Raw genomic sequence first — 23617 nt, forward strand, 5'->3', positions numbered from 1 at the left:
CCATGTATTGAGCTGTTTGATTGAGGACCAATCTGTAACCACCCCATCTCTTCGGCAATAGAAACACTGTACTGACAAATCCTCTGGAATTAGGCTGAGTCACCATGATTGCCTCTTTGCGCAAAAGCTCTAGGATCTCTGCATCAACAAAATGCGCCTCTTGTTGGAACAAAATTAGGAAGAAAGTTTGTGTGTTGGCATGGAGATTAGTAGAACTTCAGTCTGAACCCTTGCACTGTCTCCAAAACCCAAGGCTCATCCGTAATCTGGCTCCAATTGGGGAGGAAATGATGTACTTTGCACCCACCCCTCGCCACCCCGGTTAACGTCAAAGGAGAAATAATGGGTACCTGAATAAGAGGAGTCCGCATTCCCAGCTGCACCACCTCTGTAGTTTGTTTTGTGGAAGTTTCCTCTAACCTGTCGGCATCTGGAAGGATAGAAGTTGTCTTGATTCTTAGCATTATTCCAACCCCCTCTAACTCCGGGATATGAACCTTTTGTTTGAGGCCCATCCGAATCCTCGATGTGATGTTCAGCCCCTATAGCGTCCGGCTCTAGTAAAAAGGATATTATGGAAAAAAAAAATTAAGAGAAGATTGCGCCTTATAAAATGTGGAGAAAGTGCCCACAAATTTTCACAGATCTTTCACAAAATGATCGCGAACAACTTCCTAATGGGCTTGCCTCCGATGAAGTCAGCCCCGCCAACTTTAGGTCGATTTGCATTAGAATGGAACAATGCCTCTCCAAAGAGATCACACAGTTTGCATTGCCCAGTAAGCATAATGCTTGTTGTGACCACCCCATAATGATATCTGTATCCACAGGAGAGCCTGTCTCCTTCGCTTGAACCGCCATTTCTAGAATCTTGGTAAGCCGGCCTGATACATTGAGAACCAGGTCTTGGCAGCTGCGCAAGGCACGGTCAATGCCTTTTTTTGGTAAACTTTAGGATATTTGCTCATGAAGACCGCAATACTCTGGTTAATCTGAGGCATGTTTGCCACCTTCCCAGGAAGGGAGGAATGCGGGTATTATGTGCGAAGCTTTGCTGTTACTTCCTTCTGCAAACCTTTGCACAACCTGGATTGGACTTAATCCGCACCTCTGCACATGGACACCACTCCGTCCATCAGTGTGAGCTGTTGGGATTTCAACCTGTGCAAAGGGAAAACGTTTTCATCTAGCTTCTATTTTCGCCGCCAGCTGATGAGACCTCAATTTCAAGTGATGTGACATCTTCACTGGACCACTACTGAGAAGATTCACCTGGTGGCAGTGTTGAAGTGGCTTGTTTGAGGAATCTCATTTGGAGACTCAATTTTGAATTGGGGGGTGATATGAGGAGAATTCACTTTCAGTATTGCCATAAGTTCAACATCAAGTTCCCTGGTCTGACACACATGGGCAGTGGGATGATAGGGGGTGCAACTTGTGCCGTTCCCCCCCCAACACAACGAGGCGACCTGCTTGGCATGCAAAGCTTTTTGGTACAAAAAGACCATATAGCACAAATCTAAAATTTAGCACCTGAAATCGCATGAGACCTGTTGCTGCCAGCAGACTTTTTTAGGTGCCGAAGGGGAGGAGGTGGGCTTCTCTGGTCTGCAACCGATGGAAGGAAAGCAGTGCCTGAATAAATTAGAAAGAGGAGCACCCAGCACGTCTTAGCACAGACACTAAAACAAAGACAAAACTCAGGGCCTCGTTCACCCTGTGCCTGAGAGTCAGTCCCACGGGGTTTGAGCTCTAAAGTACTCACCTCACAGGTCGAGGCTGAGCACTAATCCAGAAGGTATCTTGTATCGTACCAAGAGACTAGTCTGAAAATGCACTGACTTTCGGGTTAGGCTCATATGACTGGCGCCTCTTGACCCTGAGGTTTCCCCTCAACACAGAGCAAGCCCTCAGCCAGGTGTATCAAGCAGCACCAATCATCCAAGCTGTCTGTATTCCAATGCCCTAGAAATCCTATTCTGGGCTGAAATCCGCTTCAGTTTTGACCTGGAGAGCATTCACTCCCCTTTCCCTCAAATGCTCACTCCCAATCACCCCAGCCCTCCCCCTCCACCTCTTAACCACACACCATATGCCAAATAAGAGGAGGCTTACTTTTGAGCAGCTGCTCTCCCAGGAACTACCTACCTTGACTGTTCCTAGAAAGGGTAGGGACAGGGTCACAAGTCCTTGACCGCAGCCTCTCACCTACAGATTACCTCCACCACCGCCTCCTCTGCCCTGCACACTTCACCTCTTCTGGCACCACACTCCTCACATGGATTCAGACAGGGGCAGCCAGTACGACCCAGGGAATCTTATTATGTGCCCTGGCGCTCCTGGGAAGGGAAGTGATCCGTCGGTGGACTATTGGGCCAATTTCACTCCCGCCCGCCCCCAGGAGATCCAGATCTCTAATCATTCAAGGCTTCTCCTTCAGATGGCTCTGTGTAAAACACAGTTCTATAGCTGGCGGCTCAGCACCAAAACGTGAAATTGCATGTGAAAGCCAGAGTGAATAAACTGAACAGACATGTGGCAGATCATGAGTGTCATCTACATCCTGAGGTGACTCCCTTTCACATGGAAACGTCAATCACTCTACTGGCATACTGTGCTCCTCACTCCTTAAGAGAAGGTGTGGCTCTATCGGTTCGACCACAAAAGGGTTTTAAGTTCTTAAATTGATCATACACAGTCCCATCACATGGACAATCAACTTTTTGCATTTTTCTTTGTGCGCAAGAAAGGGATGGCTGTGCAGAAGAGTGCCCAGATGAGGTGGTTAGTTCTCTGCATCAAGATATGCTATGCACTGGCCAGGAAGCAGCCGACCGATAATCCAAGAACCCAATCCATCCGTGCCCTGTTCGATAACCACCATGCTGGCAAGTGGTATGCCAGCACTTGATGTCTGCCTGTTTGCAGCATGGGTGTCTGTTAATACCTTCACAAAGTACTACTGTCTTGACTGCTGGTCTGACTGGAAGGACACTTCACCCACTCAGTTATGTTAAGTAAGCTTATAATGCGCAGTGCTGTACAAACTTTCCGGGCAGTAAACTCAATTGAAACCTGAAAGACATTTTTCTTTCTATATAGGACAACAGCCATGTTTTCAGTTTTTTCTTGAAAAATGGGATGTCTTAAATTGTATGGCATCTCGTTTCATCTCTTGGTGGCAAGGTAAGTGAAGGCATGATATCCACGTTGTCTACGTAGGATGAGAGGGCATGCCAGCAGTCAGAGTTGGCAGATCATAAAGATCTTTTAGGCAGACAGAGTTTTGAAGATGGCTCTTTTCTTAACTGAAAGCCAGTACTGCTAAAGTAGAAAAGGAAATATGACATGGCATGGGAGATGGAGAATCAATGTGACTGCCAAGTTCTGATTTCTTTACAATTGAATCATAAATCTTGATGCAGTGCATATTTAAATACAGTTTCCAAAGTCAGATCTTGCACTTATAAGTGCTTGAATGATGAAAGTGGCACTCAACCTCAAGGACACTTACTTCCAAATATGTCCAACCCACTACCTGTGCTTTGTGGTAAGTTTACTGCAACTCCAATTCAACGTTCCTCTCTTTAGGGCTTACTAAGGCTCCGATTATATTTACAAAATTTCTAGCATGTGTCCAGAAACGCCATTCACGTCTTTCCTTTACTAGACAACTGGCTGATAAAGAGCAGCAGCAACGAACAATGACGGCAAAGTACATAAAGAGCAGCAGCAAAGAGCAATGGCAAGCACACAAGCAGGCAGCAGTGTCTTCATTACACAGATTAAGCATCTGTCAATGCCAAAAAATCCACGCTACAGCTTCAGCAGTTTTAGCCGTTTTTATGGTCTGTTTTAAATCCAATCACTGTTAAAGCCTTCCCCAACCAAGAGCGGATAATGGCTTTTCAAAAGTCTGCCTCTTTTCGGACACCACTACCTATATTGGTGAGGAAGGTAAAGAGGCAGTTGGGTGGATGGCTTCAAGTATTGCAATAGAACCACATGCAGCAGGTGTCTTTTGAGGCAATGGTCACAAGCGGATGGTCATTGGATAGATCTAGTGTAGAGACAGTCCAGAGTTCAGTACACCCTCATTTGGCAAAATAACAAAAACCTTTTGGTGTCCGGCCTTTTCTAGATCTAATTCTGCCATTGACTATTGTCACGGGAGAGTCACTAATTGAGTGGGGAGCACATCTCAATGGCATGACTGTACAAGGTATTAGTGCACCTCAATAACTGAGTTACTGTATCAGATACCTGGAATTAATTGCAATCAGTTTATCTCTCAAGGTTTTTACAGACTCATTCGAGGCAAAACCGTGCCAATGAAGATGGACAATATGACAGTGTTGTATTGCATTCAGAATGGTAGCAGGGGCGCGTACTCACCCTCTATCTCTGCATTTGCCCAGGATATATGGCATAGGCCATTTCAGCTTCAGAATCCACTCCTAGCAGAGCATATGCTGTGGTTGACAATGACTTTGTAGACCTGCTGAACAGGACACATCAAAAATTCCACAAACTGAAGATGAACCCTCAAAGTACTTTCCCCAGTGGGGCTCTCCCTCCATCGATCTGTTAGCCAGAGTGAGAAATGCCAAATGCCATACTTGACCCCCAGGACCAAAAATGCACAGTCCTTGGGCAATGCACTGTGGATGAACTAGTCCAATTCCTCTGATTTCAGACTAAGTGAAGAAAGTGTCAATGCCGTATCCTAGTAGCACCAACCGGGCCAGACAACTTTGGTACTCAAGGCTTGTGGAGATGTCTGTGCATCCACACTAGAAACTACAGTGGAGGCTGGATCATCTCACTGAGCATCAGGACCAGCTCAGACTCCCAGACCTCAGGAAATTGAATCTAGGTATATGGCAATGAGGTCTTAAAGCTTGGTTACCAGTAGCTTCTGGAGGTTTGTATGCAAATCCTGCGTGAAGCCCCTAATTGTCCCAATCACATTTGTTATGCTACTTAGTTGAACAGTTTTATCCACTGTTGCATTAGTAACCACACAGACCCCCTTCCTCCCCACCCCATCTAAAATCTCTGTGCAGGATAAGACTTGGTTCGAGGAATGTGTGCTGTGTATACACATGCTTTGCATACTCCTGCCATCTAGTGTTGGGTCTGGATGTTTGCAAGTTGTTTTTCTTCGAAGAAGCCTTTTCCAGCCTCAAGGTAAGTTGACTCCTCCTTTCGGTGATAGTGTGCATGGGCATCGACTCCATTGTTAAATTGTTTTCTTTCTGCCATCGGGTTCGGACATGGTTTGCATCGCTCCGGTTCAACACCGTTTTCATGATCCCCCTCAGTGCGCAAACGCACTGTACCCTGGTCCGTATGGTTTCGTACGCGTTTCATGTTTTCTGCGTCCCGTAAAATAGAAAAATTAACTTGAGTCCGGAGACATTCCAGCGGGACAAGGTGCTGTGAGTACAAAGCCCCTTTGCCTCTCAAGATTCTTGCTACCAAACATAATTTTCAAACCAAGAAAGTCGCAGGGACCTGCTATGGCATACTTAGTGGACTTAAACCGTTGCCTGGATTTTTTGACCCATCAGTTAGGCACATGATCATCCAGGCTTCCATCCTATCAAGACTGGATTATGGCAATGCACTGTATTTAGGGGTTAATAAGACCGAAACCCTGAGATTACAGCGAGTTCAAAATGTGGCGGCTAGAACACTGCTGGGCCTCCCTAGAACCTGCCCCACCTCTAATGGCAATCCGTCGGTTGCACTGGCTTCCTGTCGCCAACCAAGTGGAATTTAAGGTCCTCTGCAGGTCCTCTGCATTGCATTCAAAATCCTGAAACTTTCCTCTCCGGCCATCTTGTCCAATCTGCTGTCACCTTACTACCCTACGCACCAACTTTTCTCTACTGGACAACACCTGGCGACTGCCTCGTATGAGGAGGGTACTGTTGGGTGGACGTTCTTTCCCTCTTTTGGTTGCCAAGCTTTGGAATGCTCTGCAATACTCCATTTGTGCCACAGAAAATTACTTGGGCTTTCGCATAGCTATTGAAACCCATCTCTTTCCCACCGCCTAGTGCCTGCTGAGGCAGCTGTGCGCTATACAAAACCTGTGTACATAACATAACATAACTCTTCTCGGCCACCTCTGCCCTCTGGTCATGGTCGGCCCGAAGACACTGCTTCCAATGCCCCGCCCTCGAGCTCGGCACCGAAACAGACAGTCAGCCTTCCAGCTCGGGACCGAGCCGAGAACTTCCTTCAATGCCAAAATCTTCGGCCCCAATGGAAAAAAGGACAAATCCAGCTTGGCATCAAAAATTTCGGCATTGAAAGCAAAAGGGGCTCGTCCTAAGCCTCCAGAGCCGTTCCTAGAGGTTATGCAAGAAAAGCTGGATCCTAAGCAGGAAAAGATCTACATTAATCCAGACACTGGACATATATCAGCTAAACAGGTCACTCCTTCTAAAAGGAACATTACTTCTGAGCATTTAAACAAAATCCCTCTGAAAAAGGACATGGCTACAAGCCCTATACTGACCCCTCCACCCTCTTCACCACCCCAGGCGTAAACCCTTTATATATTACACCACAGGGTTCACCACACACACAGCCTCATATTGATTACATAGGTGAGGATAGTCCACCATCTAAAGATCCTTAGAATGACTATAACATTGATCCTCCAATGGATAATGATTGTGACCTATACCCTACAAAGCCTTCACCTCCTGATGACAACACGGCATGCCACAAATTAATATGCAGAGCAGCATCATACCATGGGGTCACAATTCATGCGGAATCCTTAGAGGAGACCTTCGGAACATCATATAGAACCGCACAATCTTTACCTATGTTAAAGTGCATGATGCGCCATGCCAATGATATTTTTAAAGACCATGTACAGGTTCGTATTTTAACCCCTAGGATTGATAGAAAATACAAACCTCCTCCAACTGATCCGATTTTTATTAGCGGACAGTTACCCTTAAATTTTTTATTTGTGTCAAAAGCTTGGAAAAGATCTACTTCCAAAACTATATGACAGGGCCCATTGGGAAGAATTGGAGCAGTAACTCCAATATCGTCCAGAAGAACACAGGAAAAAAGGGTAAGAATTAGTGTAGGAGGTTAAATTCACACCCAATTCATCTATCAGATGTGCACTAGATGCTGCCAATATAACATAACATAACATAACAGGTGTATTTGTAAAGCGCACGTTCACCCCAGCATCGGGGTATCTTGGCGCTTAAATAACAGATGTATATTGTTACCCAACTCAATAGCAGCCTGGGGTTCTTAGAAGGCATTCATGGTTGATAACCTCTGGGGTTAAACCAGAACTCATCAAACTATTCTTAAATCTTTTTGGAGCTCAAGTAGATGAGTCACTTAAGAAAATAAAAAAGGACACCGAAGTGGCAAAATCCATGGTAGCCCTCCCGTCACCATCTAATAGAGGCTCCTTTCGCCGCTCATGCTATAGACCGGGATCCAAAGGAAATGCCTCAGATCCAATTGCATCCTCATACAAGTAAAATACACAACCCTCGCCATCGACACTTACTGCTCCATCTCCCAACAAACAGTGACTTGCTCACTATTCTCCCCGACCATCTTCCACCTGTCGGGGGAAGATTACAACAATTCTTTCACATCTGGCAATCAGTAACATCAGACAAATGGGTATTAGACATTATCCAGCATGGTTACTGCCTGTAAATTAACAGCAACCCTCCCAATATTTCACCTTGTACTCCAAGAATCTCATTACAATACCAACAGTTCCTCAAACGAGAGGTACAAGCTCTTCTAACAATAGAAGTTAGAGAACTAGTTCCTTTAGAACAACAAACTAAAAGTTTACTCCCTTTACTTCCTTATTCCCAAAAAGGACAGGTCCCTAAGACCAATCTTAGATCTCAGACCGTTAAACCTATACATACTGTCGGAACACTTCCATATGATTACCCTTCAATAAGTGCTTCCACTTTTACAACAATGCGACTTTATGTGCACACTAGACATAAAGGATGCATACTTCCACATTCCTGTCCACCCAGCACATCGCAAATATCTCAAATTTGTGATAGCAGAAAATCACTACCAAGTCAAAGTACTCTCATTTGGAGTCACTACTGCATCCAGAGTATTCACAAATGTTTCGCAGTAGTAGCAGCTCATCTTAGAAGACAACAAATTCATGTCTTCCCATATCTGGATGATTGGCACATCAAAGCCAACACACAGCAAAAGTGCTTACAGCACACTCCAAACACCATAAACCTTCTCCATCAATTGGTTTATACAGTCTGTGCACAAAAGTCCCATCTTCAACCCTCACATTTGCAAAAATATCCAGGCTCAACGCTAAATACTCGTACAGCTCTAGCCTCTCCCAATGCAGTCAGAATGCAACATTTTCAAAACTTACTACTACAGTTTTAAAACAGCCAGTATCTAAAAGTCAAAACATTCATGCAACTATTAAGAATGATGGAAATACGAGAATTCTTCACCTCAAATAAGAATGAGATTCTTTGAGAACCTCCTAGACACCGCAGCCCCGGACGTTGCCTTCCTCACGGAGACCTGGATGAACGCCTCTTCAGCGCCCGACATCGCCATCGCCATCCCAGAAGGCTATAAGATCACCCGGAGGGACCGCACCGCCAACCAGACGGGAGGAGGCATCGCCATCATCCACAAGAACACCGTCCGCATCACGACTAGCACCGACGACACCCTAACCACCGCCGAACACCTGCATTTCCAGATCCACACCGACCCGAAGACCACCCTCAGAGGCACCCTGATCTACCGACCCCCGGGACCACGCACTCAATTCAGCGAGGACATCGCCGACTTCATCAGCCCGCAAGCCCTCCGCTCCGCTGACTACATCCTCCTGGGGGACCTCAACTTCCACCTGGAGAACAACAACGACCGCAACACCAGCACCCTGCTCGACAACCTCGCCAACCTTGGACTCAAGCAGCTGGTGTCCACCCCCACCCACCTCGCCGGACACACACTCGACGCCGTCTTCTCATCCAGCACAGACATCGCCTTCAGCCACGCCACAGGACTCCACTGGACGGACCACAGCTGCGTCCACTTCACCTTCAAACGAACGACGATCCACCACCACCAGCAACAGGTTGCTCGAAGAAGCTGGAACAAGATCACAGCCGACCAACTCGCCGCCTCCCTGAGCCAGCACCCACCTGCCAGCTCAGCGAACCCCAGCCAGGCCGCCGACAACCTCACGAAGTGGATCAGCAACTGCGCGGACGAACTCGCCCCTCTGAGGACCCCGCCCAGCAGACCCGGCAGCAAGAAAGCACCATGGTTCACCGACTAACTCAAGAGCTCCAAGAAGAACTGCCGAGCCCTCGAGAAAGTCTGGAGAAGGGAACCTACACCGAACAACATGACCACCCTCAAGCTCGCCACCCGGAAACACCACCAACTGATCCGCACCGCCAAGAAAACTGCATTCAAGGACCGGCTGGACAACAACGCACACAACTGCAAGGAACTCTTTAACATCGTGAAAGAGCTCTCCAACCCCAGCGCAGGAAACGACGACATCACCCCATCGCAAGACCTCTGCAACTCCCTCGCCTCCTACTTCCACAACAAGATCGCGGACATACACAACAGCTTCAGCAGTCAACCGACGCACGCCACGACCGCAGCAACGCCACCCACCACCACCCTCCGCGCCTGGACCCCGATCAGCACCGAAGACACGGTCCGCATGATGAACTCCGTCCACTCCGGATCTCCGACCGACCCCTGCCCTCACCACGTCTTCAACAAAGCCGACGCTATCATCGCACCCCACCTACGGGACATTATCAACACCTCCTTCGACTCCGCCACCTTCCCTGAGAGCTGGAAGCACGCCGAACTCAACGCTCTACTCCAGAAACCCACAGCGGACCCCACCGAACTCAAGAACTACCGCCCCATCTCGCTCCTCCCGTTTCCAGCAAAAGTCATCGAGAAGACCGTCAACAAACAGCTGGCCGCCTTCCTCGAGACGAATGGATCCCTCGACCCCTCACAGTCTGGCTTCCGAGCCAACCACAGCACCGAAACCGCCCTCATCGCTGCCACCGACGACATCCGAGCCCTGATGGACAACGGAGACACAGCGGCCCTCATCCTCCTAGACCTCTCCCCGGCATTCGACACGGTCTGCCACCGCACCCTAGTGCATCGCCTCAGCAACGTCGGAATCCAGGAGAAGGCACTGGATTGGATCATCTCCTTCCTCGACGGAAGAACGCAGAGAGTCCGCCTACCACCGTACAAGTCAGAGGCCACCGAAATCATCTGCGGCGTCCCCCAAGGATCATCTCTGAGCCTCACCCTCTTCAACGTCTACATGAGCCCCCTCGCGGCCATCGCACGCCAACACAACCTCAACATAATCTCCTACGCCGACGACACCCAGCTGATCCTGTCCCTGACCAACGACCCCGCCGCCGCCAGAGCCAACCTGCACAAAGGGATGAAAGATGTAGCCGAGTGGATGACGACCAGCCGCCTGAAACAGAACTCAGACAAGACGGAGGTCCTCATCCTGGGCTCGTTGCCCTCCGCCTGGGACGACTCCTGGTGGCCCCCCGCCCTGGGCACCGCACCCAAACCGACAGACCACGCACGCAACCTGGGCTTCATCCTGGACTCCTCGCTCTCCATGACCAGACAAGTCAACGCCGTCTCCTTGTCGTGCTTCAACATCCTGCGCATGCTACGGAAGATCTTCTGGTGGATCCCCACCGAGACCAGGAAGACCGTCACCCAGGCCCTCGTCACCAGCCGACTGGACTACGGCAACGCCCTCTACGCCGGTACCACCGCCAAGCTCCAGAAGAGACTCCAGCGGATTCAGAACGCCTCAGCCAGACTCATCCTCGACATCCCTCGCAACGGCCACATCTCCGGACATCTGAGAGACCTGCACTGGCTCCCCGTCAACAAAAGAATCACCTTCCGTCTCCTAACCCACGCACACAAAGCCTTACACGACCAAGGCCCGAGCTACCTCAACAACCGAATCAACTTCTACGCTCCGAAATGCCACCTCCGATCAGCCAGCCACGCCCTCGCCGCCGTCCCCCGCATCCGAAGAGCGACAACAGGAGGAAGGTCCTTCTCCTACCTCGCCGCCAAGACCTGGAACTCCCTCCCGACCGACCTGCGCCTGACCCAAGACCACCTCTCCTTCAGGAAGAAGCTGAAGACCTGGCTATTCGAGCAGTAACGGCACCCCCCCCCCCCCCCCCCCCCCCCAAGCGCCTTGAGACCCTACGGGTAAGTAGTGCGCTCTATAAATGTCTGTGATTGATTGATTGAGACATTAGGGGAAAGATTGAGTTTGAGGAGGCAGCCATAAGGGAAACACATTATCTGGGGAAGGAGGCACGTGCAAGAACATAGGGAGAGGGAGACCGTGTGGGTAAAACATTAGCAGGTCTACTTAAAAGCCATGAGCCACGATTATATTAAGTTACGTACATCCAATAATGAGACGGTGACTGGTCAGGCTGCTGTCCAGGGGAAAATGCTGTCTTACTCCTCACTTCATGCAGCGCGCCACACTGACATCCACCCTGACCTGGCTGCCTTTTTATTAATTCTATTTGGGTGCTATGGCTTGAGGACGGCCATCGCAATTATTTGGAGGGAGGGGTGATCGGAGTGAGCCGAGCCTTGCCCGGCAATAAGGCCTCAGGACAGAATGGACTGACAGCCACTTTTTACAAAGAATTTTCACCGCTGCTAGCGCCACATCTCATCAACCTGTACGAGGAATCGCTGGAGCGGGGAACGCTTCCGCCCTCACTCCGCGAGGCGCTTATCACAATTCTCAAACCTGATAAGGATCCGCTGCTTTGTGTTATCAATGATCAACCTGGATAGTAAAAATTCTCGTCAAGCTTATTGAGGCAAGATTATTCCCGCTGTTACCCATTGGGCTTCGCCCTGACCAGTGTGGCTTTGTATCTGTCAGAGCTACATCTCACAACCTACGCACCATTTTTGCGACTATACAAGAAATAGACCACTCTCTTCCAGCGACTACGATCTTCCTGTATGCCGCCAATGCATTTGATACCTTGGAATGAACATATCTTTTTGCACTCCTTTCTGGCTTGGACGTTAGCCCAAAATTCCTAAAACTGATCGCCAGCTATACTCCTCCCCGACAGCAAGCCTGCGGATTAATGGGATAATTTCCCCCTTCTCGGTGTCCGTTCCTTCCCCCCACCCCCTTCTCTTCGTCATGGCCATGGAGCCTTTGGCTGCCCAATTGAGGCAGCAATTCGCGCACCATGGCCTGGCATTAGTCCCGTTTGTCTGCAGACAATGTGACGCTGTATGTTAAGCTTCCGGCTGAAAATTTACACCTTCATGATCAGGTAACTCAGAAGATTTGGCGGCTGATCTGGCATAACTATCAGTTGGGGACATCGATTATCTTCCTTTGACCAGGCAACGGTCCGCCTTTTGAACCATTACCCAATTGTCCATTGCAATTTTTATCTTGGAAGGTTGCCTCTCTAATTGCTATTGCTTCACTAAGATCTGTTGGTGACAGACATTGACCTTAGGAAAACCTTTCTTTCAACTTCATAAAGATAGTGGTTCTTCGTAAATACCCTAAATTCCTTCCAAAAGTAGTTTCTGCTTTTCATATTAACCATTCAGTTGAGTTACCTGTGTTCTTTCCTCAACTTGTTTCAGTAGCAGAAAGAGCTTTACACACATTTGATGTCAAAAGAGCACTATTGTGCGATATTCATAGGACAAAAGATTTCCGCAAAACAACTTTTTGTTGCAATTGCTCCACCTTATAGAGGAAATCCCTTCACAAAATCTGGCATTTCTAGATGGATTGTTAAATGTATTCAACATTTTTATGTTAAAGCTAAAAGAACTTTAACTATAACTCCTAGAGCACATTCTACCTGCAAACCAGGAGGATCTATGGCATTTTTAGGCAACATTCCCATAGCTAACATATGTAAGGCAGCTACATGGTCTACACCACACACATTTACAAAACCATTATTGTGTGGATGTATTAGCACGTCAAAAGGATAATGTAGGACAGGCAGTGCTAAAACACTCTTGCAAACAACTGTAACACCCACTGGTTAGTCACCGCTTTTGTAGGGTACTGCTATACAGTCTATGCAAAGCATGTGTATCTACAGCATACATGCCTCGAACGGATTATATTACTTACCCTGTAAGCATCTGTTCTTGGCATGTAGAGCTGTAGATTCACATGCGCCCTCCCTCCTCTGGTTGTTAGTTATTATTATTCACATTCTATACGCATGGACATCTCAATACTACGCTTACTTACTCCATTCTCACCCTCTTACGGGAAAACAATCTAACAATATTTTCTATGACATGTCACCAGAGAGCCACACAGCCCGTGGTTTTGTCATGTAGGTGTCCTTCTCAGCTGCACCCTTTTCTCTGACTTGTTGTGGGCAGGGCACTTTGACTGCACGTCCTGTCATATCCGGTACCGCTACTGCTCTGAGTGTTATTCTTGTAAGCAGACCTCTATTGCTTCTTGTGTTTTACTAAACATTTTAAGTTTCCAATGCAAAGGCGTGTGTCCTTGTCATGTATTGTCATTGGGGTTCATCTTTTTACGTGCAAAATTGTCTGTCCCAGTCTCCGCAACACTTAGTCAAAAGAGATCAACTGTAACCCGCAAGATGTGCAAGACCTGCAAGGTATTCCGTTTCCAGGCTCTGATTATTTCCCTGTGCATCCCCTTCTACAGCACATGCGCTATCCCTGCGTTTTGAATGTGCTGAAGTCGTTTCAGGAGTTTGGCCTAGGCTCCTGCGTAGAGGGCGTTTCTGTAGTCCAACCTGCTGCTGACTAGGGCCTGGGTGACCGTTTTTCTAGTTTCTGTGGGGATCTTGCGGAGCATGCGGAGGGTTTAGAAGCAGGGGGATGAGACCGTGTTTACCTGCTTTGTCATGGAGAAAGTAGGGTCAAGGATGAGGATGAACCCTAGGTTGCGTGCGTGGTCGTTGGGTGGTGGAGCTGTTCCCAGTGCGGTCGACCACCAGGAGTTGTCCCAGGCAGAGGGAGTTGAGCCAAGGATGAGGACTTCAGTCTTGTCCGAGTTTAGCTTCAGTCGGCTGTTCTTCATCCATTCAGCTACAGCTTTCATTATTTCGTGGAGGTTGGTTTTTGCGGTGAGGGGGTCCTTGGTAAGGGGGTCCTTGGTAAGGGAGAGGATCAGCTGGGTGTCATCGGCATAGGAGATGATGTTGAGGTCATGCAGTCGGACGACTTGGGCGAGCGGTGTCATGTAGATGTTGAACAGTGTCAGGCTGAGGGATGAGCCCTGGGGTACGCTGCAGATGATCTCAGTGGCTTTGGACAGAAAGAGGGGAAGGCGGACGATCTGGGTTCTGCCGGAAAGGAAGGAGGTGGTCCAGTACAGAGCCTGGTCTTGGCTCTCTGCGTCGTGGAGGTGTGTGCGAAGGGTGCGGTGGCAGACGGTGTCGAATGCGGCTGACAGGTCCAGGAGGAGGAGGGCCGTGGTTTCTCTGTTGTCCAGCAGGGCCCTGATGTCATCTGTGGCGGCGATGAGGGCAGTTTTGGTGCTGTGGTTGCTGCGGAACCCGGACTGGGACGGGTCCAGGATGCCGTTCTCCTTGAGGTAGCGGATCACTTGTCTGTTGACTGTCTTCTCGATGACCTTCTCCGGAAACGGGAGCAGGGAGATGGGCCAGAAGTTCCTGAGGTCCTTGGGGTCAACCTTGGGTCTCTTGAGTAAGGCGTTGATCTCGGCGTGATTCCAGCTCTCCGGGAAGGTGGCTGTCTCGAAGGAGATGTTGATGGCTTTCAGTAGATGGGGTGGGATGGTTTCGCTGGCTTGTTGAAGATGTGGTGTGGGCACGGGTCAGAGGGGAATAGGGAGTGTATGGTGTTCATGATTTTGTTGGTGGTGTTGTCGTCAATGTTGGTCCAGGCGAGCAAGGGGTTGATGCGGGTGGTGGACGTAGTGATGGAGGTCTTGGTGGTTGTCTGGGCGGTTGTGACATTGAAGCTGTCATGGATGTTGACCAGGGAGTCTCAGAGGTCTTGCGAGGGTGGGATGTCGGTGTTGGACCTGGGGTTGGAGAGTTCCTTCACAATGTTGAAGAGCTCTTTGCTATTGTGTGCGTTGTTGTCTAATCGATCTCTGAAGGAGGACCTTTTGGCGTATCTGATGAGGTGGTGGTGCCTGCGGGTGGCGGTCTTGTGGGCTGCGTAGCTGTCAGGTGTCTTTTCCCCGTGCCATTTCTTTTCTAGCTTTCGGCAGGTTTGCTTGGAGGCCTGGAGGTCTTCAGTAAACCAGCTGGCTTTCTTGCTGGTGTGTCTGTTGGAGGGTTTCTTGAACTGGGCGAGGGTGTTGACGCAGTCGTCGATCCATTGTCTGAGGTTGCGGGTGGCGGTGGCAGTCGGTGGGGTTGGCTGGTGGGCTCCGTGCGAGGGTGGTAGTTAGCTGGTCTTCAGTGACTTTGCTCCAGCAGCGGCGGGGGTTCTTTTGGGTGCAGTGGTGGATTTCTGGAAGGTGAAGTGAATGCAGTGATGGTTGGTCCAGTAGAGTTCGGTGGTGTGGTTGAAGGAGACGTGGGAGCTAGCGGAGATGATGGGTCAAGCGTGTGACCGGTGGAGTGGGTGGGCGTTGTGACGAGTTGTCTGAGTCCGAGGTTGGCAAGGTTGTCGATCAGGGTGGTGGAGTTGGAGGCGGCGTTGTTGTTCTCAAGGTGGAAGTTCAGGTCCCGAGGAGGATGTAGTCTATGGAGGCGAAGGCATGTGTACTGACTAAGTCGGCGATGGAGTCGCTGAACTGTGGTCGGGGTCTGGGGGGTCTGTAGACTAAGGTTCCTCTGAGGGTGGTGTTGGGATCGGTGTAGATCTGGAAGTGTAGGTGTTCGGCGGCGCTGAGGGTGTCGTTGGTGTTGGTCGAGACTCTGAGAGTGTGTCTGTGGATGATGGCGATTCCTCTCTCAACTCCGTTGCTCCGGTCCCTGCGGATGATCTGGTAGCCGTCCGGGATGGCTATGGTGATGTCTGGTGCCGAGGAGGCGTTCAGCCAGGTCTCCGTCAGGAAGGCGACGTCTGGGTAGTTTGAGTCAAGTAGGTCCCAGAGTTCAACATCGTGTTTGTGGGCGGTGCGGGTGTTGAAAAGGATGCTTCTGAGGTGGTTAGGATCTTTACTGGTGTGTGGATTTGCGGAACGGATGCTGGTGAAGCTGCAGTTCCGGCAGGTGAAGGGTCCTTGCATACGTTTCGGGGGGCCAGGAAGCAGGTGTGTGATCGTCCGTTGTTGAGTGCGTGGAGGGAGCTGGCATCGTAGCGGCATTGGGGGTCGTGGCGTTTGGGGGGCCAGAGTTTCTGGGGCTAGGCACGGTCCAGGCACAGACATTTGGCGCACCAGCGGCGCGGCCTTGCGCGGCTGCCATATAAGTGGAGGTGGGACGCAGGAGCAGCTAGGAAGCGGGAGAGGGGTAGCAAATGGGGGGGGCGGGCCACAGGGAAGCAGCGGCGGGAAAGAAACGGGCAGAAAATTGGGCACAAGAGAAAACAGTTAAAACAGCAGTGACAGTGATAAAGTGATACAGGGAATCAAAGCAGGAAATAAAAATACGGGGCAGGAGACAAACCAGGGGCACAGGAAAAGAATTCGAGAGGAGAGAGCAATACCAGGGAGCAAAGCAGGCAGGAGTGCAGCTGAGGCACACTGGCCTCGAACCTACGGCGCTGATGAGAGCAGAGGGACACCGGCACACAGGTGGTGCTGTGCGGCGTGGGGGAGGGACCTACCTGAGGTCAGGGTCAAGGGTCGCTCCAACACAAGATAGCAGGAGTATACAAAGCAGGTGAATCTAAAACACCACACACTGCAAATAGATGGTTGCATGGTCCGAAACCTGTTTCTTACATTTATAAGTCTGACAATTGTTTACACCTGACTTTCTTTATTAAACTCTGTTGGAGGCTGTCTCAGGCTAGTGTCTGGGTTTTGTTTACTTGGTATCATTGACAAAGCATAGGAATGCATTGTGTGATTTCAACAAGTGAGTTGGTGGGTTGTGGAGAGGAGAGGGAAAGTTGTAGTTTCCTTATTTGAATGTTTCCTTAAATGAGCTAATGGTCTGTTTGTATGTGAGCTGTGAGAGATAGGGAAAAATGGAATGGTGGTCCATCCAGTCTCAGGGTGGGTTTTATAGAGTTTGAGAGATTAGATAGGGGATGGAGAAGAGGATGAGCTATAATATTTTTTGTGTGTGATACACATGACTAGGGATATGTTGAGTGATAAGTACCCTGCTTAAGTGTTTGTGAGAGTTACTGCACTGTTTGCTATGAAGTGTTGGGTTACTGATGTTTGTGAATGAGGTGTGACTGGTCTTTGGACTGGTGGAAAGGCAAGCAGATAGGGTAAGCAGAAAGGGTTTCAAAGTAGTTATTCGGGGAGGATGGTCTGTTGTAATTGATTGCTGGTGTAATTAATGCAGAATCGTATAACCTTCTGAGTGGTTTGTGATGAACATTAGGTCCAGTTTGGTTTGAGTAGGTTTGTCCTACTTTTTTTAACAGAACGGTCACTGTATATTGGAAAGTATAAAAGATGTGATCAAGTATGAACATGTAATATGGTGGTTTTTGATGCATGTATTGTAATGGGGTTTTGGTTTTAAGATGGGAGTAATGATGGGGACCTAATACAAGGAGTAGAAAAGCATCTTGTCTACCTTGATCAATTGGTGCAGAGGTTTTGACCTCTGTTTGATCCTTTATAAGGAAAACCCTACCCAAAACCCCTTTGTTGCTTTGTTGCATTGTTTGCGATAGTAGACTGCATTTCTTGTTTTTTTTGTGTTCTACAGGTGTGGAGCTCGACTGGTACGCTTTGCCAGTGTCATTTGCCGGCTTTTCTCACAAGTTCTGACTGCATGGAGTGTCTTGCGTGACTCTGCCGTTCCTGGTCAGGAAAAGCCTTACAGGTGAGTGAGGAGCTAGATTAGTTGGTTGAGGGGTAGACTGATATAACTGTAAGTGGTCTCTGCAGCAGACTGTTGGTGGCGAGAGATTTGGAAGTTTGAACAAGAGGGTACTGGCTACTGAGTGAGCACATTTATATAGCTCAGTAGAGAAACCACTGCACTAGATGGAATGCCGATTATGGTAATATTTAGAGAAAAGTTGCAGAAATGGCAGTATGAAACTGCGTGTGGTGCTATTACATGGCAAACACTCTAAAACTGTAACCCTGAAGTAACTAACAAGGACCTGGTTAGTCTAGTTACTTGTCTTGTGTTTTAGACTGTGGGGATTGAAAATGAGGCTTTCACCCTGCCAAAAGTAAATGAAACAGGCCCACTGGATAGTGCGACATAGATTTGCAGATTTTGCGGCACAAAAATCTGAATTTTGCAGCACAAAAATTTTAAATTTGCAGCAGCATTGTGGCACTTTATTTTGCGCCGATTTGTATCACAAAAACTCTTTTCACCCACCTCTTCTTTGCATCCTCCTCGGCACTGCACTTGTCCTCCACTCCCCCACCTCCACTTCCTTGTTGATCCAAACAGCAACATAATAGACAATGTGGAGAAACTTCACTTTGTTTACATTACCAAGTATTAGGGAGTTAGCTGATTTTGCGCTTATTTCGCAAATTGTGAAATACTGGAGGGTCTGAATAAAGAGAGAGGTATATATAGATAAATAAAACCTCCATGTCGCTGCACGCAAGCCAGGACTGGACTGGCACTTGCCAACAGCTTTCAGTTGGAGGTTGGAGATGACTAAGTAAAGTTCCCTGTGCATTCTGTTCAATATGGTCCATCTACGCAATGTTGCAGTTTTTCAGTGAGGCAAAGTGTGGTAACTATTAATTTCTTCCAATATTTCATTTTTTTTCTTGGCTGCAGACAAGTATGTGAGGAGAACAAATCTAGTCTTCAGAGCAGGGTATTTCAAGTGCTTTTACTCCGTACCCTGGTGGGTGCTTAGAAGTGAGATTTTAGTTTTGGCCTGGAATCAGGCAGTTCGGTTTCAGATGGACCTGGGTGCGGCTGGTTCTTGGAGGAGGAGACCGGAAGACTCCTAGAGTGAAGATGAATAAAGTCGGATCTTTAAGAGTGTGGCTTATCCATCCTAGTTCTAGGACACCCCCGCGCCGCACGGCCACCAGCTGCTGCGTGTGCCTCCCCTTCCATTGTGCCTCGCTGCCCGACTGCCGCCTCGTGACCACGCCCCCTCCTTCGAGCGGCGTGGTCCGTGATCGGCGCTCTTCTCCCTGTGCCCCTGGTGTTTCTACTGTGTAGAATTGTATTTGTATTTGTTTAATTATTGTTTTCCCGTTTTTTATAGGTTTTTCCCGCTGTATTGCCTGTTTGTTTTCCCTGCCTGTTGCCGCCCTCCGTCTTCCCTCCCCGCTTCCCGCCACCACCGCTGACCCCGCCCCTTTTTTCCTTCTGTTCCCTCCCCGCTCCCGCCTCCCAGCTGCTCCGCCCACCCACGCACTTGGCTATATATGGCGACCGTGCGACGCAGGTGAGTGTGACCTAGTTCTAGGACCCCCCCCGCGCCGCACGGCCACCAGCTGCTGCGTGTGCCTCCCCTTCCATTGTGCCTCGCTGTCCGACTGCCGCCTCGTGACCACGCCCCCTCCTTCGAGCGGCGTGGTCCGTGATCGGCGCTCTTCTCCCTGTGCCCCTGGTGTTTCTACTGTGTAGAATTGTATTTGTATTTGTTTAATTATTGTGTTCCCGTTTTTTATAGGTTTTTCCCGCTGTATTGCCTGTTTGTTTTCCCTGCCTGTTGCCGCCCTCCATCTTCCCTCCCCGCTTCCCGCCACCACCGCTGACCCCGCCCCTTTTTTCCTTCTGTTCCCTCCCCGCTCCCGCCTCCCAGCTGCTCCACCCACCCGCGCACTTCGCCATATATGGCGACCGTGCGAACGTGCAGCGGTCACGCGCAGCGTGCGCGCCGATTGTGCGCCGAAGGCGCGCCAAAGGTAAGCCCGTCTACGCCCGTCCGCGCCTGGACCGCGCCCAGTGCCAGGACCCCTGGCCCACGAGGACCCCGACCGACCCGCCTGACGTACACCGCCGCCACCCTCATCGCACTCAACACCGGCCGAGTCCCGGGATGCTGCAGAGCCACCCCACGACGCGTCCACGGACCCTTCAGCTGCAACACCTGCAAGTTCACCTGCATCCGGACCTGCCCGACACCAGCACCTGCCAAGCCGAACACCAGCAGCAACCACCTCAAGTGCATCCTGCTCAACACCCACTCCGTCCACAGACGGGCCATCGAACTCTGGAACCTCCTAGAGGCCACAGCCCCCGACGTTGCCTTCATCACGGAGACCTGGATGAGCGCCTCCTCAGCGCCCGACATCGCCATCGCCATCCCAGACGGCTACAAGATCACCCGGAGGGACCGCAACGCCAACCAGGTGGGAGGAGGCATCGCCATCATCCACAAGAACACCATCCGCATCACGACCAGCACCGACAACACCCCACCCTCCGCCGAACACCTGCATTTCCAGATCCACACCGACCCGAAGACCACCCTCAGGGGCACCCTGATCTACCGACCTCCGGGACCACGCACTCATTTCAGCGAGGACATCGCCGACTTCGTCAGCCCGCACGCCCTCCCCTCCGCTGACTACATCCTCCTGGGGGACTTCAACTTCCACCTGGAGAACAACAACGACTGCAACACCAGCACCCTGCTCGACAACCTCGCCAACCTTGGACTCAAGCAGCTGGTGTCCACCCCCACCCACCTCGCCGGACACACACTCGACGCCATCTTCTCACCACAGATGCATCCACTTCACCTTCAGAAGAACGACGATCCACCACCACCAGCAACAGGTTGCCCGAAGAAGCTGGAACAAGATCACAGCCGACCAGCTCGCCGCTTCCCTGAGCCAGCACCCTCCGGCCAGATATGCGAACCCCAGCCAGGCCGCCGACAACCTCTCGAAGTGGATCAGCAAATGCGCAGACGAACTCGCCCCTCTGAGGATCCCGCCCAGCAGACCCGGCAGCAAGAAGGCCCCATGGTTCACCGACGAACTCAAGAGCTCCAAGAAGAACTGCCGAGCCCTCGAGAAAGCCTGGAGAAAGGAACCCACGCCAGACAACAGGACCACCCTCAAGCTCGCCACCCGGAAACACCACCAACTGATCCGCACCGCCAAGAAAACGGCCTTCAAGAACCGACTGGACAACAACGCACACAACTGCAAGGAACTCTTCAACATCGTGAAAGAGCTCTCCAACCCCAACGCCGGAAACAACGACATCACCCCATCGCAAGACCTCTGCAACTCCCTCGCCTCCTACTTCCACAACAAGATCGCGGACATACACAACAGCTTCAGCACTCAACCGACGCATGCCACGACCGCAGCAACGCCACCCACCTCCACCCTCCGCGCCTGGACCCCGGTCAACACCGAAGACACCGTCCACATGATGAACTCCGTCCACTCCGGATCTCCGACCGACCCCTGCCCTCACCACGTCTTCAACAAAGCCGACGCTGTCATCGCACCCCACCTGCGGGACATCATCAACACCTCATTCGACACTGCCACCTTCCCCGAGAGCTGGAAGCACGCCGAACTCAGCGCTCTACTCAAGAAACCTACAGCAGACCCCACCGAACTCAAGAATTACCGCCCCATCTCTCTACTCCCGTTCCCAGCCAAAGTCATCGAGAAGACCGTCAACAAACAGCTGGCCGCCTTCCTCGAGACGAATGGATCCCTCGACCCATCGCAGTCCGGATTCCGTGCCAACCACAGCACCGAGACCGCCCTCATCGCCGCCACCGACGACATCCGAGCCCTGATGGACAACGGAGAAACAGCGGCCCTCATCCTCCTAGACCTCTCCGCGGCTTTCGACACGGTCTGCCACCGCACCCTAGTGCAGCGCCTCAGCAACGTCGGAATCCAGGAGAAGGCACTGGAATGGATCGTCTCCTTCCTCGACGGAAGAACACAGAGAGTCCGCCTACCACCGTACAAGTCAGAGGCCACCGAAGTCATCTGCGGCGTCCCTCAAGGATCCTCGCTGAGCCCTACTCTCTTCAACGTCTACATGAGCCCCCTCGCGGCCATCGCACGCCAACACAACCTCAACATAATCTCCTACGCCGACGACACCCAGCTGATCCTCTCCCTGACCAACGACCCCGCCGCCGCCAGAGCCAACCTGCACGAAGGGATGAAAGAGGTAGCCGAGTGGATGACGACGAGCCGCCTGAAACTGAACTCAGATAAGACGGAGGTCCTCATCCTGGGCTCCTCGCCCTCCGCCTGGGACGACTCCTGGTTGCCCCCCGCCCTGGGCACCGCACCCAAACCGACGAACCACGCACGCAACCTGGGCTTTATCCTGGGCTTCATCCTGGACTCCTCCCTCTCCATGACCAGGCAAGTCAACGCCGTATCCTCGTCGTGCTTCAACATCCTGCGCCTGCTTCGGAAGATCTTCTGGTGGATCCCCACGGAGACCAGGAAGACCGTCACCCAGACCCTCGTCACCAGCCGACTGGACTACGGCAACGCACTCTACGCCGGAACCACCGCCAAGATCCAGAAGAGACTCCAGCGCATCCAGAACGCCTCAGCCAGACTCATCCTCGACGTCCCACGACACAGCCACATCTCCGGACACCTAAGAGACCTGCACTGGCTCCCGGTCAACAAGAGAATCACCTTCCGCCTCCTTACCCACGCTCACAAAGCTCTCCACGATCAAGGCCCGAGCTACCTCACCAACCGCATCAACTTCTACGCTCCCAAACGCCACCTCCGATCTGCCAGCCACGCCCTCGCCGCCGTCCCACGCATCCGTAGAGCCACTACAGGAGGAAGGTCCTTCTCCTACCTGGCCGCCAAGACCTGGAACTCCCTCCCGGCCGACCTGCGCCTGACCCAAGACCACCTCTCCTTCAAGAAGAAGCTCAAGACCTGGCTGTTCGAGCAGTAGCGGCACCCCCCCCCCCCCCACCCCAACCCCCCCCCCCCCCCCCCCCCCCCCCCAAGCGCCTTGAGACCCTACGGGTAGGTAGTGCGCTCTATAAATGTCTTTGATTGATTGATTGATCATTTCTGACACTGTCCTGCTGGTGCGTATAGGGCCGTCCCTTGCTCCAGTAGCGCCCTGGGCAGAGAGGAATGTGCCACCCTTGCTACAGCCGGTGAATTAACAATGAGACAGCAGATGCTTTTCACAGGTCAGTCCTTGCCTGGAAACATCAATGCAGCGACTTGCTTCAGATCACACATCGCCGCACCTTCCAGGCTCACCTTCATCATCCACAATATAACACCCTCAGAATGGTGCTAAGTTGTTTATTGGGAGAGGGGGTGAAAGGCAAATGGAAGGACAAGGTATGGGGGTTGATAGGGTGCTAAAAGAAATGGACTGCAGCACTTTAAAAACGTTTAAAAGTACTTCCATGGGAATCATTCGTTAGATACCGAGGACGGACTCTCTTCGTTCCCTTCACAGGAAATTCAACTGCTTTT

The 23617-nt window shown here is 50.9% G+C and overlaps 1 protein-coding gene across 3 annotated transcripts in view; it reads left to right on the forward strand.

Annotated features, from left to right (window-relative positions):
- Positions 1 to 23617, forward strand: part of PELP1 (proline, glutamate and leucine rich protein 1) — a 314814-nt gene that overhangs the window by 152601 nt on the left and 138596 nt on the right. For all 3 annotated transcript variants that reach the window (XM_086945906.1, XM_086945907.1, XM_086945905.1), the window contains exon 11: positions 17934 to 18050. In XM_086945906.1, the coding sequence (XP_086802032.1) occupies positions 17934 to 18050 (117 nt within the window). The remainder of the gene's footprint in view (positions 1 to 17933; positions 18051 to 23617) is intronic.

The sequence above is a fragment of the Lissotriton vulgaris genome, chromosome 12 (genome assembly GCF_964263255.1).
Source record: "Lissotriton vulgaris chromosome 12, aLisVul1.2, whole genome shotgun sequence".
Taxonomy (NCBI): domain Eukaryota; kingdom Metazoa; phylum Chordata; class Amphibia; order Caudata; family Salamandridae; genus Lissotriton; species Lissotriton vulgaris.